The sequence below is a fragment of the Suricata suricatta genome, chromosome 4 (assembly GCF_006229205.1).
Source record: "Suricata suricatta isolate VVHF042 chromosome 4, meerkat_22Aug2017_6uvM2_HiC, whole genome shotgun sequence".
Lineage (NCBI taxonomy): Eukaryota > Metazoa > Chordata > Mammalia > Carnivora > Herpestidae > Suricata > Suricata suricatta.
Genome location: NC_043703.1, coordinates 125,433,043 through 125,450,360, shown reverse-complemented (window position 1 = coordinate 125,450,360; position 17,318 = coordinate 125,433,043). Strand labels below are relative to the sequence as shown.

The window sequence follows — 17,318 nt, the reverse complement described above, 5'->3', positions numbered from 1 at the left end:
GCCAAAACATGGAAGCAGCCTAAATGTCCGTCACCTGATGAGTGGATCAGGAAGATGTGGTATATATTCACGATGGAGTACTACATGGCAATCAGAGGGAATGACATATGGCCTTTTGTAGGAAAGTGGATGGACCTTGAGGGTGTCATGCTGAGCGAAGTAAGCCAGGCAGAGAAGGACAGAAACCATATGTTTGCACTCATAGGTCTAGCAGGAAAACAGGAGAGACCTAATGGAGAACCCGGGGGAGCGGAGGAGGGAGAGAGAATTGGGGAGAGAGAGGGATGCAAAACTTGAGAGACTACTGAATGCTGAAAATGAACTGAGAGTTGAAGGGGAAGGGGGGGGGAAGAGAGGTGGTGGTGATGGTGGAGATGGTGATGGTGAAGGGGAAGAGCACTGGGTGTTGTATGGAAAACAATTTGACAATAAAATATTATGGAAAAAGAAAAGAATTGATTTTTCCAAAAGGATAAACCAAATTGACAAACATCCAACTAAACTAGAAAAAACAGAGATTATGCTCAAACAAATAAAATCAGAGGAAATACTATACCAGATATCATGGAAATACAAAGGATTATAAGAAACTACTATACAAATTTTATGGCAGCAAATTAAGTTAGTTAAAAGAAATGGACAAATTCCTAGAAACATACAACCTACCAAGACTGAATCAGGAAAAAATAGAAACTCTAACTAGACCAATAACAAATAAGGAGATTGAACCAATAATCAAAAACCTCCCACCACAGAAAAGTCCAAAAGCACATGGCTCCAGAAGCAGGTGACTTTACTGGTAAATCTTACCAAATATCTAAAGAAGAATTAATGCCAATATTTCTCAAACTTTTCCAAGAAAACTGAAGAGGTGGGAATACTTCCAAACTCATTTTATGGGCCCAGCATCACCCTAACATTAGGGATCTAACCTTGTCTTCAATAAGAATTAGAAATAATTTCTTAGGCCAATTAGGTCTTCACTCCTATCTCCCAAATGATTGAGAGAAGCAGAAGGAAGGTTAGACCTGAGTTGATCATGAAAGAAGAATTAATCAAGTGTAGATACAAAGGATGGAAAGAGTAGGACACACTTTTATTTTAGGCTCTGTCTCAAGCAGTGTTGTCCTTTCTGACCCAAGAAGTACCCACTTGTTAGTTACAGCCTTTTATCAAGCAATGTTTTCTTGACACCTCAGTTCCTACTGAGTACTATCCTATAGTTAATCCTATTGTAGGTTAGTTAACTCAACCTGGGAACAATTTTGAATCCTAATTCTCCAATGTACAATACTCAAGTACTGAACCAGTCAACATTGTCCAGTGCCACACTCATTATTTTTCAGATTGCCCCCACCAAGCCCTGGGCTTTGGAGAACAGATACATTCACCTTTGAGATCCAATCATTCTTCCAAGACAGTTTGGGAGACTAACAACACCTCTCTCAGTGCTGGTGGTTCCCAGGTTTTGACCCTAGGAATTTTTTCTTTTCTATTCTCTTTTCTTTTTGGTCTCTTTGGCCCTTAGAGCTTTTATGCATTTCTCTTCATTTTTTGAGGCATATCATTTAGCCTTTGAAACCTACCCTTCTTTTGGGACCCAATTATCCCTTGGCTTAGCCAAAGTCTCTTCTTTCACTAAACTGGCACATCAAACCAGGGAAATCAGGCAATATTTTGTGGAATCATAACACACACAGGAATGTAAAAGAAGCTTAAGTATTACTTAAGAAAAACTAGAGGGAAAAAAATACTAGAGGGGCTTTAACTGATCACAATTAAAAATCTACATTTAAAAAATTTTTTTAAAGTAGGGGAGGGGCAGAGAGAGAGGGAGACACAGAATCCCAAGCAGGCTCCAGGCTCTGAGCTGTCAGCACAGAGCCCAATGTGGGGCTTGAACTTAAGAACCATCAGATCATGACCTGAGCCAAAGTCACCCAACCAACTGAGCCACTCAGGCACCCCCCACCCCCCAACCGACATATTTTAACATAGAAAGTGTAGTCCTTGGTCTGAAGGTTTATCTAGAACTCATCATTATTTTATATTAAGAAAGATACTTTATGTCTCATGTATACCAATCTTTAAACACTTCAAATGCAGAGAACACTTCATATTTGCATTTCAGACCATTCCAGCACAGTGTCTACACATGGGCATCACAACACTGAATGTTTAGAACTACATTACTAAGGGTGCTTGTATATCAATTCCATCTTTATGCATATATTTTAAAAACAAATGTACAGAGCTGTCCTTACCTTAAAATTTTTCTGATAGGATTTATATTGAAATGCACGTTTTTGAAGATCATCTAGAACTAACTGCAGATCATGCAACATGACCTTTATTTTGTCTTGGTCAGCAGTAATATCTAAGATCTGTGGGTCCTGTAAAATTAAGATAATTTTCGATTAGTCATTCCTACTTTTTCATGTGGACCATTAAATGAATTCATAAACATTTTCAAAAAAGTTTTCTAATTCTTTTTACTCTGATTTTTAGGAAACATAAAAATAGCCACTTTTCTTGCATTTAAAAGTAATATATGTACATTGTAAAAAGTATAGAAACGTATAAAGAAGTGTCATGGGGACACCATTGTTTTTAAATAGGACCTAATATACTTTCCCTCATTACTCATTTACTATCTTCTTCCACCAACATGACTTCAGGAAGGAGAGGTGCATGCAATAGGGAAGAGAAGGAAGAGGGCACGATATAAGAGATATTCTCTTTTTACAATAAGAGAAATAGAAAGTTTTTTGGTTTCTGAGAGGTAGGAAGAGACAAGATGAAGAATAAATAGTCAGACTTAAGTTTTCTGCCTGACTTGCTGGGGCCGAAGCTCTTCCCAGTGAAGGGGAATGAAAAGGTTCAGATGCTAAAAAGAAATGCCTACCTAGATCTGAGAACCATTATAGCCATAGCTGGGGAGGCTAATCCCTGATTCAATATGGTACTGCTTTCGAAATCGCAACATGTTCTAGAAAAAGCTAAGAAAAATGTCTAGGCAGAAGGGCCTTGTGTTGACACTCTGGTGCCTCATGGCTTGGTGTGGCATGTAGTGGATCACAAAGTTCTCATGTGACTTGATTCTAGTGATGAGAGCTGCTGCAAGGACTGGTGGACCAGAAGCAGTGTGAGGTCAGGATGGGAAGGCCACAGATCACTTGACACTGTAGACTATGGCAGCAATGATGGACTGCAGCAGCAGGGGACAACATGGCGCCTAAAGAATCAAAAAGGACCCTTAGCTAACAGCTGTCTGAGACAACCAGACCCAGCCCAGCTAAACTACACTGGGAAGTCCTGTGGTCCAGAAGGCAGCAAGAGGACTGGATGCCCCTTCCCTCCATCCACCAGGAGGAAATGCCGACTTCCACTTAGGGAGCAAGAAGAGAGAGACGCCAGTGGCAGGGGTGAAGAAATGTCCAAGAGACATTGTGAATTGAATTAAAATCTGTCAAAAAGAGACCAAGCTAGAATGAAATGGACATTTCAAACTGAAATAAATTGTTATTATCAACTGTCACACATAGGTTTTTTTCTCCAACTCCCTCCATCAGCAGGAGTAGAGGTCTTGACAGCAGGATGGTATCATTCATGAAAATAATAAAGTAGTTCTTTGCTCAAGAGTGACAATTAATTCATTCCAACCCCTCTATGAAAGAAGCACTTGCTGGAGAGAACCTCTGCTGCCACTTTTGTGTGGGTGCGTCATGCTTTCTACAGTGCATGCTCACACAGCAAGCACTTGCTGGCACTTGCTCTCTCTAGCAATCCACATGCATTCATATAGTTAAGAGCAGACTATCAACCATTGGAAGTAGACTGCATAAGCTTGTCTAAGCTGTTGTTTGTGTGACCCTGGATAAGTTACTTAACTTCCCTATCCTTCTGATTTCTTCTTTATGAAAGGTAAAAGGTAAAACCTTAGGTGTTCTGAGAATTAAATGAGATAAAACATGGAAACATAATTAAGAATGTCCCAAGAGGCATTATTCATCATCGTCAATAACTGTAAACAACCTCAATATCCATCAATCAGGGAATAATTAAGTTGTGGAATACAATGAAATACGATTTACCAATTTGACAATGAACTATTATTAAAAAAAAGGAATACAATTTAGCAACAAAGGTAGATAAACTACATCCAGTCACAGCATCACAGATGAATCTTAGGAATGTAACAAAATCATATAAAGGGCATACTGTATGAATCTGTTTAATTGAAGTTCATAAACAGGCAAAACTAATCCACAGCATTAGAACTGAGGGCAGTGGCTGCCTTTGGAGAGGAAGAAGAAGCTAGTGATTAGAGGTCGTCCTAAAGGTAGCAGTAACATTATGGTTCTTGACATGAGTAATGGATACTTGAGTGTGTTCCATTTTCTGATAAGTCATGAAGTTGTAAAGTCATTAAAGTTTTTTTTCTGGGTGAGAAATGCAGAACTATTTCTACATAAAAATAAAAACAATAGCGAGTCATTAGAACAATACTTCACACATAGTAAGTGTCCAATTAATGTTAGCTACTTTTACGTTTCCATGTCAGTATGTATAAATGTATATCGTAAGCTTTAATGTAGGCTTGTATTTCTTTGAGCAAATGTACCCTAACACATTTTCATCATACTCTGTTGATGGACATTAAGATTTTTCCAGGTTTTCATATTTGAGTATAACTTTATATGTTTTTATACTTCTGTGATAAGATTTAGTCAATGTTAATAATAAAATAATAGATTAAAAGTATATTTTCATGCATGCTTCTGGTAAAAATCACCCAGATATCTCTTAAAAAATTCCCCTTGTCTCTTTTGGGTAGTAAACTTGTCACAATTTAAACAAATATTCTTCATTATCATTTATCAATGTCTATTCTGCTTTTTTCTAAATGTGAATTTTCTAATATGTAGCTAAGTGAACTTTAAAACTGTGATAATAGCTACAACATATGTTAAAAAGTTATAAAAGCACTCATTTCAAAATAATAAATACAAGTCAAGAGAAAAAAATATTATATATGCTTTCCTTGCAATGGTCTGGAATTTATTCAGTACTTAGAGGTTCAGAAACACAGTCTATTTTAAATAGCAGCTCAAAGACATTGTTACTTGATTAGAATGAAACCACAAAAAAATAAAAGTTAAACTGGATTAAAACTATTCCTTAAATAGTTGAATTAAAATATAATAGACAAATTTTACAGATTATTTATTTTTATTTATTTTTTAAATTTTTTAATGTTTACTTAATTTTTGAGAGAGAGAATATGTGTGTATAAGTGGAGGAAGGACAGAGGGAGAGATGTACACAGAATCTGAAGCAGGCTCCAAACTCTGAGCTGTCAGCATAGAGCCTGACATGGGACTCAAACCCATGGACCGCAAGATCATGACTTGAGCTGAAGTCAGATGCTTAACCAACAGAGCCACCCAGGCACCCCTCACATATTATTTTTTTTAATCCTGCTTTAGCTTACCTGTGCTAGTAGCTTTACTTCATTGACTTCATTGGTTAGGTCTTCAAGATCCCTACCCAAATGCAGTGAAAACTGTTTAATGCTTGTTTCTCTGTCGCCCACAGCCTTGTCAATGGCATTCCGAACTGCAACAATGGACGGCTTCATAGTAGCGAAAACAGCGAAGTCTTCAGGAGGTGTGGGAACCTGATACTGCTCAATGAGCTTGTACATTTGAATCACGACATTCCCTTCATCTTCAAGGTTTTCGATCTAAACAGAAACATTGGTTGCTTGTTAAATATATCAGAGTCCTATTATTCCCTTTCAGTTTTATCTAGCAGGAGATAGTCACTGTGCACTGTGAACATCGCACACTCATAGCCAGCACATGAGGCGTGTGCTTAAAGTTAATGAAGGAGGTAGAGAACACCTAGGTTTCATTCCCCCAATCTTGGTTTAAAAGAAAACCCATTTCTGCCATCCTAGTGCCTCCCTTTACAGGGCTGTAAGTAGCAGGGTCCTTGGGTGTGAGTACTGCTGCTTTTATTACAGGAAATCAACACTTTAAACTTTTTAACTAGAATGAAACCTTGATAAGCTATATGTATCTGTAAACTCTTTTAGCCTAGGTAGTACTCCAAAATAGACGGGGTTTAGACCTGTTATTCCTATGGCAGGGAGGGTTCTGTGTAGCTCTTGTAGAACAATGTTGTTTTATGTCAATAATTCAGGAATCATCAAGTAGAGCTTGAGGCAGGTTAGAGAAAAATTGAAAGAGAGAAACAGAGACAAGGTAGTGAAAATTGTTATAATCCGTATTTTCCTGGTTCCCTTGGCTGACAACTCTCCTAAGTGCCTTTGCAGGACCCCTCACCATTCTCTTTCTAGCTATAACTATAGGACCCTGTTTGATAAAAACTGCTATTTCAGTTCATAAATTGAAAAGTAGGATCTGTAAAGCTTATGGTATTGCATGGCCAATATGTCTCACTAGCCCAAATGCCAGAGTAAGGTTATTCAAGGGTTTGAATAACAAACAGGAGTGGGGAACTTATAAGTCAACTTATAGAATGTAATAGGTCAACTTATAATATATCAGAGAGCTTACTGTATAGAAGTTCGGTTTAAACTCCCATTCTGGTGAATAATAAAGACTGGGCAATATAGAAAGACCCTAAGAATGTAACTCGATAAGGAACATTGTAACCTGAAGTTTAACTTGTTTTTCAAGATTCTATTAAGTAATCCCACCCTAAGACCTGGCTGAAGCAAAGTCCACAGGTGAAAGTCATCTCCTAGTCATGGTCTCTCATGGTATCTTCTGTGTCTTATTATGACTGGTCATTCTAAAGGGACAAAGAACCTTAAAATGATAGGTTCCTGCCAAAACTAATGTCTCTGTATTACAATGTAATTGGCTACCAAGGAATGCTGTGAATTGTAATTGGTTAACCAAATGATGACATGCTCTGTCGATATAAGCTCACTGCCCCCTTTCTTCGGGGCCATTCTCTGCTCCTTAACACCAGGGAGATCAGGTTTGGTCCGGCTGTAATAAAAGCATGCGGCCGTGAATAAAATCATGCCTCGCTTCTAAAAAAAAAAAAAAAAAAGTTAATGATCAAACGGACTGAAGCCTTCTGAGTGATAAATACAGTCATTGCTACAATCCAGGTAATCAGGCCCAGGAGGTAGGCTGTTCAGAGCTGAGCACAGTATTACTCTTATAAATGTTTATTTTTTTCTCTTCTCTCTTTTGTTCTTGCCTAGCATTAAACAGTAAACAGCGCCAATATTTAGTTTTAAGAGCCAATATGTGTTATGAGGATGCTCTTCCAGGCATGACTGTCCCAGAGCAGCCCCTGAGGTGTGCACAGGTCATGGTTCTGGCTGCATGTTCCCCACTGTCCTTCAATAAATACTTCTACTACTTTCAAGTGACTATTAAACATCATCACTTTGATGTCCTACCTTGAGTGGACAGTGCTTTCCTAATTTTGTGGAAGGGGACTCTCCAGTTTTGGGGGAAGCCTTCTCTCTTCACCTGTGCCACCTGGTTATAAAGGGAGCAGCCATGTATGGATAACTTGACCCAATCTCCTGGCCACAAGCTGAACTAAGCAAAACAAAACTGGGACTTTGTGAATTTGGCCGAGTCTGCCCTCTCTCTGAACGTGGAAAGAATTAGACGTAGGTGTTGGCAGAGGCCATTTGCTTCCATGTAGGAACAAAGAATGTCCTTGACATGAAAAGAGAACTGCAGAGAGACTTTTAGAGAAATGGTTCCCAAATGTTAGCTTGAGATTCACAATCACCTTGCTCAACAGATTGTTGAGCCCTTCCCCTGAGTTTCTAATTCAGAAGATCTAGGGTGGAGCCTGAGAATACACCTTTCTGAGTTTCCTGCTGATACTGATGCTGCAGGTCTGGGCCTACCCTTCCAGAACCAGCATTCTAGAGGAGCAAAGATGAGAGATGTAAAGAGAAAGGTCTTTTTGGTTTAATAATGCTGCTCTAGTTCTAAGTTCCTTTAAAGGCTCTTTAAAGGCTAGGCTCTATGCATGTCTTTGATTTCCAGAAGATAACTCTGCAACTTAGAATAAATGTTCTCATCTTTCTAAGCTAACTATGTGAGTTTTTGTTACTTTCAACCCAAAGCTGAACATCTTAACAACATCTTAAACAAGTAACGAATAGAACGAAGTTTCTATACACCAAGATCTGTTTCCTATACTTGGCATAAACATATGTCCATGTTTCTCTGAGAGCATCTTGGTTTACACTTAATGTCCTGGCCGAATGATTAACAGTGCCTCTTTCACTCTCAAAATTGGCCTGGTCAGACGTGATTATGTGGCCTGTCCCTCTCATACTGGTTAATGATACCAGCGTCTACCTGTTCACTGCAGAAAGATATAGAAGAGTAATCTCAGACTTCTCTTGTCCCCACATTCCGTTGCCCACTTAGTCCTTCCAATTCTACTAACTCAATTTGCTGGAATCTATTCCTTATCTCCTATCCTTGAAAAATACAGCTTTAGCTAAACAGTTCAGCAGCTTTCTCTACCACACTTTTCCCACAGTGTATCAACTGCCACATCCTGCTCTTGCTATGCGGCCTCAGGTGTATGCACATGATTTCCCCTCTCCCTGGAATCCTACCCTAGTAGATGTACTCTAGGACATAGCCTGAATACCCCATCTTCCACAAAGCCTTCTGTGATTCATAGCCAAGAATGACTACAGCTCCCCCGAGTCCTACAACAGTATCCTGTACCTATACATACTACATAATAATTATCTGCTTTCTTTATAGACTCTGAGTTCCTTGAAGGTAGGTTTACTCATTGTTGTAACCCCTGTACCTGCAAGTGGGTGTTCACTACACTTTCTGGAATAAAGTTCCCAAAAAAAGCTATTCATGTATGGAGAACGTCTACCTAAGGGAAACCGCTTCCCCATCACAACACCCAGAAATATACAGACAGCTTCATGGGGATGGACACAGTCTGGGTTTTCTGCATGGCACATCAGCTTTCCTGTTCAGAACAACAGAGTGGCAGCAATCTACCCTCTGCAATGTGATCCTAACTTCCTGTCATAGTTTATATAACAGGATGGGGGAGGGAGGCTGAATGCATTTAATAGTCATTGAAAATTAATATTGGGGGAGAGAGAGATGCTCTCTCTAGTGGTAGCATGTAACTTGGGAGCTGCTGTCAGCCATATTTGCTGCTGTGGAGTGAAGAAGCAGACGCAGACAGTCAGTAGAAAAAAAGAAGCACATCAGATCTTTAGAGAGATGCAGTAAGAAAGGATGGAGAGAAAGAACTACCTGGATTTCCTACAGTCTTCTCATTCCTGGTTCTAGTAAGTTTCTAAGCCTACTTACCTTTTTGATGAAGGGTGGGGTTCCTTAAAATACTACTGACTCCTTAAATAGGGTCCCCTTGGCCTAAGCTAGCTCACTGAGGTTTAGTTATTTGTCCAAAGCACCTTAATGACTACAAACTGACTACAAATTCTAAACTCGTGGGATAATGTATATGTACACCTGAGGGAAAGCCACAATCATCTGCCCTTTTGTGAAGATGCTGCTTCTTGGAATGAGAAATAAAATTGTTACATTTAAATTAGTGAATCACTAGGTTGTACACCTGAAACAAATTTAACATTGTGTGTCCCCTATACTTCAATAAAAAAATAAATTTTAAAATAGTCAAAAATAGTTACTTTTATGGGAACACAAAACAGCCTTTACTGTTAAGAATATGTAACAGACTGGGGGTGCCTGGGTGGCTCAGTCAGTTAAGCATCTGACTTTGGCTCAGGTCATGATCTCACGGTTTGTGGGTTTGAGCCCCGCATTGGGCTCTGTGCTGACAGCTCAGAGCCTGGAGCCTGCTTCAGATTCTGTGTCTCTGACTCTCCCCTGCTCATGCTATCTCTCTCTCTCTAAAATAAATAAAAACAGTAAAAAAATTTTTTTAAAGAATATGTAACAGACTATCCAGTGGTTAATGACTTATCTTGCTCAGTGTACATTTTTATTTGTAACGTATCTTCAATTTCCAGATATTTAAGAAAATAATTTATCTCTATTTTAAATGTCAATTGACACGAATGAAAGCTTATGAAAAGCTGACAATTGAAATTAAATGCTAGGTTGCCTGTCACAGGGAAGGTCCTGTGAGGACAAATTTCTGGAGAGAAAGAAATAAGGGAGACAAAGGGTGAAGTGTATGAGAGAGAGAGAGAGAGAGAGAACGAGAGCGAGTGCGTGTGATGACCCCATCACTGGCACCACTTGAGTCCCATATCTACTGCTCTCTCCCACCCTCCGCCTCCCTCTGTAGCTAGTTTGAATTGGGTTTTATTCCTAATGGTGGGGTTCCTGACTATCATGCAGTTATGGGTTAAGGGTCAAGACTTCCATTATGACCAATATGTAGATTACAATTCCATGATCATCGATCACAAAGAAGAATTGCAATAAACTGATTGAGAGGCTTGGCTTTGCGATCAGACGCCCAAACTTAAATTCCAGCTCTACCATGTAACAAACTTTGTGATCTTGGACAACATAACCTTTTTTAATCTCTGTCTCCTCATCTACAGAATGAGGATAAAAATGATCTACACTTCTTGAGTTTTTGTGAGGATTAAAATGTAATATCTATTTAAAAATTTAGTGCGATTCTTGACTAGTGGTAAGAATTTGATCAATGTTAGCTGCCATATTGCTGTGATGTAGGGTGTTCACTTACATTGTCTGAAAGTGTTCTGATATTTTGATAGCTGTTTGTTGACCTTCAATTCAGTCCCTCAATTTGTCTTATTTGTCTTCCTTGCCTACCACAAGGTCTGAAACATTGAGTCATATAAAAATCAACTCACCCTTTCCTGAATTTCATCAAGAAATACTAAGCTGTTAACATATTCTATGGTGGTAGTTGGAACAAATTCAAGTTTATACTCTGCATCTTGTGCCTCAGAGATAATGGCATCCACTTTTTTCTTGCTTTGACGAGGAAGCATATAATTTAGCACCTAGGAAAGAAAGAGAAAATGTACATCATAACTATATAAATATTTCCCCTTCAATAAATATTTTAAATAAATCCTAATTAAATTAGCAGGTACTGGCTCTGTCTTCTGTCATTTACTCTAGGGGTCAACACAGGCGTCCTGTAAGGATCAGATAGTAAATATTTTAGTTGTAGGACATACCATCTCTGCCACAACTACTCAACTCTGCCCTTGTAGTGAGAAAGTACCATAGGTATATAGCAGCAAACTGTCATGGCTGTATGTACAAAACAGACGGCATTTACCCTCCGGGATATGGTTTGCCAACCCCTGCTCTAGACTGTGGTCTCAGCAGAGGTATTTAAGAATGTTATAGGTATACTCTGGTTCCAAAGGACGATATCAAAGTTATTTCAGGATCAGTACAAATTTCCTCACCTCCACAATTCCCCCAAATATAATCAGTTTCAGAGGAGAAATGATGTCCTAAACCTGATCTCCCCATCCTAAGTCAACCAGCGTTCCCACTAGGACACTGAGCTGTTACAGTGATGTCTCTTCTGCAGGCAGCACTGAAAGGCTGGGGAGTAAGAGGCTATTCTGAGGCCTGCAAGTGCCCTTCCTTCCCTCATCTCAAAGCTGACTATTCTTGGGACAGACAGAATATGAGACTTTTCTTAGAAATTAAGGATGCCCAGTAGGTTATGTTAATTTTAAACATTTGCAATAGTACAAAATAAAGATAGGCTATTTGTGGTGGGAAAATTGTAAAAATAACTATAGAGACTATAATCAAAATGTTTCCTAGTTCATAGTTACCTCCAAGCATCGCAAAGGTGATGGAATTAGTTTTTCTTTTAGCAGCTTTGTATCAATGAGCAGCAATCCTACATTTCTGGTGGGTCTTAGAGCTACTGCATCCTTGTGCTGTTTGTGATATTTTTCCAGTTGTTCTCCAAAAAACTTAACATCTACATGAAATTATCATACAAAGCATAAGATATATCATATTAAATTTTAAAGGATTATTATGAAACATGTTAAAAATAATTGCATTGGGGCGCCTGGGTGGCTCAGTCAGTTAAGCATCTGACTTCGGCTCAGGTCATGATCTCACGGTTTGTAGGTTCGAGCCCCGCATCAAGCACTGTGCTGACAGCTCAGAGCCTGGAGCCTGCTTCAGATTCTGTGTCTCCCTCTCTCTCTGACCCTCCCCTGCTCATGCTGTCTCTCTCTGTCTCTCAAAAATAAATAAAAAACATTAAAAAAATCATTGCATTAATAAATTTACATATGCATTTATAATAATTTTTTCCTAATGTAGAATTCCATGTATAACTTCAAAATGTTAATTCATAGTGCTTTATATCTTATGTTGTACTAAAAAAGCTAATAGTCAATAATGTAAATATGTTTTCTGGCTCCTATTAAGAGATGGCAGATAAAAATAATTTGTAATTCCATTACAAATGGTCTAGTCTGGAACGGACTGGATTTTTGAGTCAGGTTGGCTTGAAGTTGGGCTTACTGAAAGGATTCTTCAGCATGAAACCTCCATGTAAAGCATTTTGAGGACATTAACAACAAAAGTTTAAGATACAAGAGATTGAGCATAGCTGAAGTGATCTCCGTTCCTTTTCCCAACACCTGTCTGCTCACCCTGCTCCTACATCATGACTGAGGCCTTTGTTGATGTAAATCTGCAACATTTGCAGTTGCATTTTGTAGGACAGTTGCATTTTGATCATCTTCCTATTTTCATTTTCTCCCTTCTCCAATCTATCGAGAACCAGTAGAGGCCTGATTACCTTTGAATAAAACTGCATCATACTGTTGGTCAAAAACAGCCCCTTCTGATATACATGCAATACTAAACTGCTCTACTTGTCTTTAAAAATCCTGTATGCTCGGAGCCTGTAAAGAATTAGCTAACTTTCTATCCAAGTATTTTCCCCAGCTGGGTCAGACTGATTTCCTTACTATTCCCTGTTCTCTCTGTATAACCCTTCTCCACCATTCCAAAAAGAAAAGGGTGTTGATTCTTGTCTTTATTAATGTCATCTCCTATCCTGAATATAAGGGGAAGTTTGACCTAGTACAAAGAACATATAGTGTTAGAAAACCTAAACTCAAGTTTTTAACCCATATTTGGCTTGCTGTAAGCCACTTAATCTTTCTGAACTTTAGCTTCCTTATAACACAAAAAGGGTCAACAATTATCTATCCTACTTGTTTCAGAGGATTTAGATGGGTGTACTTTTGAGAACTGACAAAATGAGATATCGAGTAATCTGAGAAGTCCTCTGGTAAGGAAACCTCTATAATGTTGCTTGGTCTAGTGTCTTCTAAATTTATTTGAACACAGAGTAGATATAGAAATGATTCAGGTAGGAAGGGAGAGATAACTCCTAAAACCCTAAGATTTTTAAAAAGTGAAGAAGCCCTATGAGTGCTGTTAGACTCCATTTGGAGAGCCAACACAAGAATAATGGATACACCAGAAGAAGGGAAGAAGGAGGCAGAGAAGTTATTTAAAGAAATAATAGCTGTGATCTTCCCAAACCTGGAGTAAGAACTAGACATATAAATTCATGAAGCTAATAGATCACCTTACTATCTCAATACAAAAAGACCATCTCCAAGACACATTATTATGAAACTTTCAAAAGTCAATGATAAAAATTCTTAAAGGCAGCCAGGGAAAAAAGTAACCTACAAAAGAATTATTAGACTCATTAGACTAAGAGCAGATTTCTCCCGGAGAAACTCTATAGGCTGGGAGAGAACAGAATGATGTATTCAAGTATTTGAAAGATAAAAACTGCCAGCAAAGAATACTGTATCTACCGAAGTCATCCTTCAGATATAAAGAAGAAATAAAGACTCCAAGACAAGTAAAAGCTAATAGAGTTCATCACTACTAGACCACCCTTACAAGAAATGTTGTAAGGAGCTTGTCTATCTGAAATGAAAAAAAATACATGAAACTTTGAGTAAGGTGATAAATAGAATCAGAAAACTGTAACTCTATTTTACAATAGGGTGTTAAACAGTTGTAGGAACAATTAGAGAAAAAAACATTAAACATAACTATAGCTATTATAATTTGGTAACAAACTCAGCATATAAAGGGATAATTGTTGCAATATAAATATAAAAGGGAAGGAGGAAAATAAAAGAACCTATATAGGCAAATGAAGATAAATTACTCTGAGCAGAAAAAGGACCAATTTTCTATGAGGCGTTTTCTGCATACCTCACAGTAACCTCACCACAAAAATCCAGAGCTAAGACACACACACACACACACACACACACACATGATAGAAAAACAAACCAAATCATCACAGAAAACCACCAAACTAAAAAGGTAAACAGAAAATACAGAGAAAAAAAGAGAGAAAGAGATACAAAACAAACAAAAACCAAAGATAAAATGGCAGTAGTAAGTCCTCATATATCAATGATTACCCTAAATGTAAATGGATTGATCTCACCAATCAAAAGGCACAGAGTGGCTGGCTGGGTTGAAAAACAAGACCCTACTAGATGCTGCTTTCAGAAGACTCATCGCAGCTGCAAAAAACATAGACTCAAAGTGAAGAGGTAGAAGATGATACTCCAAGCAAGCAGTAACCAGAAGAAAGCAGATGTAGCCATACTTATATCAGACAATATAGACTTCAAGCCATAAATCGTAACAAGAGACAAAGACCATTATGTGATGATAAAGGGGCCAATAGATCAAGAAGATCTAACAGTTATAAACATATACGCTCCCAACATCCAAGCACTGAAATGTATCAAGCAACCACCAACAGATCTTAAGAGAGAAATCAACAAGAATACAATAATAGAAGACTTTAATATCCTACTCTCTTCAATGAATAGGTCATGCACACAGAAAATCAACAAGGAAACAATTGAATTACATTTTAGAACAAATGGGCTTAATGGGCATACATAGAACATTCTGTCCAATAGCAGAATATACATCCTTCTCAAGTGCACATGCCACATCCTCCAGGATAAATTATATGGTAGACCACAAAACTGATCTTAGTAAATTTAAGACAATCAAATCATACCAACTATGAGGATGTGATAAAAAGTAATTCTACAGAAAATAACCCAGAAATGAATAAACTCTTGCATTTTATCAGGCCAACTTTTTTGGGTCATCATTTCTGTCACTATACACCAACAAACAGAAACTAGACTACTATAAACCTTGCTATCCCTCTCAAAAAGAATTAGTAAGGACAACTGGAAAACTCACCAGGTTCTTGAAGTTTAAGAGCTTGTAAATCAAGACTTTCATTTTCCTTGAAGAATATCTGGAACTTTTCAAATGTTGCTGCATATAATCGAGCAGATTCAAATGCTGCCTGCACGGTTTCCTAAATGTTACAAGGAAACAGACAAAATTATTTCTTTCTGAGCAAAATTCAAGTCAATATAACTAAAACAAACATAAATGCCTTCTCTGTGTCCAACAATATGCTTTGACCTAGGGATATATAAGTGGGGGAAGATATCATCCTTGATGTTGAAGAGTAGTTAATGGATTCTCTTATGAATAAAAGAAAAAAACACATTTTCAAATATGACTTTTGAAGAACTGTTTCTTGTGATTAAAAGGAAGCATACTTATAATTTTTTAAATCTGGAACAACTCCTCAATCCTTGTCTCCTCAATACTTTTACATTTTTTAATGACCTTTATATTTTAGAAGAGTATCTCATTTGTGTGTGTCTGTGTGTGTTTTATACTTTCTGATACTTAATTTCAGTTATACATTCTTGGTAGTAATGCCACAGAAATGATGTATGTTCTCAGGGCATCACAGCAGAAGGCACATAACATCAATTTGTCCCATTACCAGCAATGTGAACATGTGAGTTAAGGTGGTGTCTGTCAGGCTTCATCACTACAAACTTACTATTTTCCTCCTAAAATCAATAAGTAACTTAGTACAGATGCTTTGAGACAAAACACTGTTTCTCATTGTACTTCTGCATACTCATTTTAGTATGAATTGGAGATTCCTGACTGTTTCTATGATAGCCATCATGATTTTTCTTTGTTTTCCTTCTACATTTATTAGTTGACATTCTGCTCTAAGGAAAAGCTTTCCCTTCTTATTCAATTCATTACTTCATTCATAATATGGACTAATGTGTTTTCATTTTATTCAAGGGCTTATGATACTTTTATTTCTTTTAAAGTTTACTTATTTATTTTGGGAGAGAGAGGGAGAGAAAATCCATAGCAAGCTCTGCGCTGTCTGCACAGATCCCAACGTGGGGCTCAGACCCATGAATTGTGAGATCATGACCTGAGCATTGAGATCATGACCTGAGCATAATTCACAAGCCAGACACTTAACCTACTGAGCCATCCAGGTGCCCGCAAGGGTTTATGATACTTTTGTAATCAGTATTTATTTTAATGGTCAAATTGTCCCAGGGAGACCATTCTATGGCCTTGATACTTGAAAACCTATCTTGAATAGATAAAAATTCTTGATTCAGGGGCACCTGGGGGGTTCAGTAGGTTAAGCTTTCGACTTCAGCTCAGGTCATGATCTCACAGTTTGTGGGTTCAAGCCCCACATTGGGCTCTGTGCTGACAGCTCAGAGCCTGGAGCCTGCTTCACATTCTTTGTCTCCCTCTCTCTCTGCCCCTCACCCTTTCTCCCTTCCTCCCTCCCTCCCCCTCTCTCTCTCTCAACAATAAACAATAAAAAGTTAAAAAAAAATTTTAAACCTTGATTTATACTTTCTTCCCTTGAGTTTCATTAAGAAATGCTGTTTCATTATTGTCTTGCTTTATACATTGTTTCTGGGAAGTCTGATGCTGGTCCAATTCTCTTACTTTGTAAGTTATTTGACCTTTGTGTGGAAAGACCAGGAGGAATTTTTCTTTAGCTTTAAAAGATAATAGTTTTAAGAGGATGTATGTCAGAATTGATTGTTCTAGGTCAATTTTCCAAGGTACTCTACAGGTCCTTTCAATATAGATTCAGGTTTTCTTTTCTTGGACTACAGTTATGAATGTTTGCTCTGCCCTAAGTTTTGCTTTTCCCCTTTGGAGACTCCAATTAAATGTGTACTATTTCTTCTTTGCCTGTTCTATTCCAATTATTTTCTGAGACTTTTACTTGTATCTCTAGCTTATTTTCATTCCCTTGTCTGTCTTTCCTCTATTCTCAGTTTTCCTATCATTTTTCTAATTATTAAATTTTCACTTGAGTTTATCCTCCCTTGGTTGCCATGTAATTTAGGCTTTATTTCTGAGATGATTTTGTCT

The 17,318-nt window shown here is 37.9% G+C and overlaps 1 protein-coding gene across 1 annotated transcript in view; it reads right to left on the bottom strand.

Annotated features, from left to right (window-relative positions):
• The window catches only part of DNAH6 (dynein axonemal heavy chain 6), a 213,928-nt gene that overhangs the window by 152,550 nt on the left and 44,060 nt on the right, over positions 1–17,318 (bottom strand). Inside the window, exons 12-16 of the mRNA XM_029938527.1 lie at positions 15,285–15,405; positions 11,825–11,976; positions 10,874–11,026; positions 5,495–5,746; positions 2,265–2,393 (exon numbers count right to left, since the gene is read on the bottom strand). Of these exons, the coding sequence (XP_029794387.1) occupies positions 2,265–2,393; positions 5,495–5,746; positions 10,874–11,026; positions 11,825–11,976; positions 15,285–15,405 (807 nt within the window). The remainder of the gene's footprint in view (positions 1–2,264; positions 2,394–5,494; positions 5,747–10,873; positions 11,027–11,824; positions 11,977–15,284; positions 15,406–17,318) is intronic.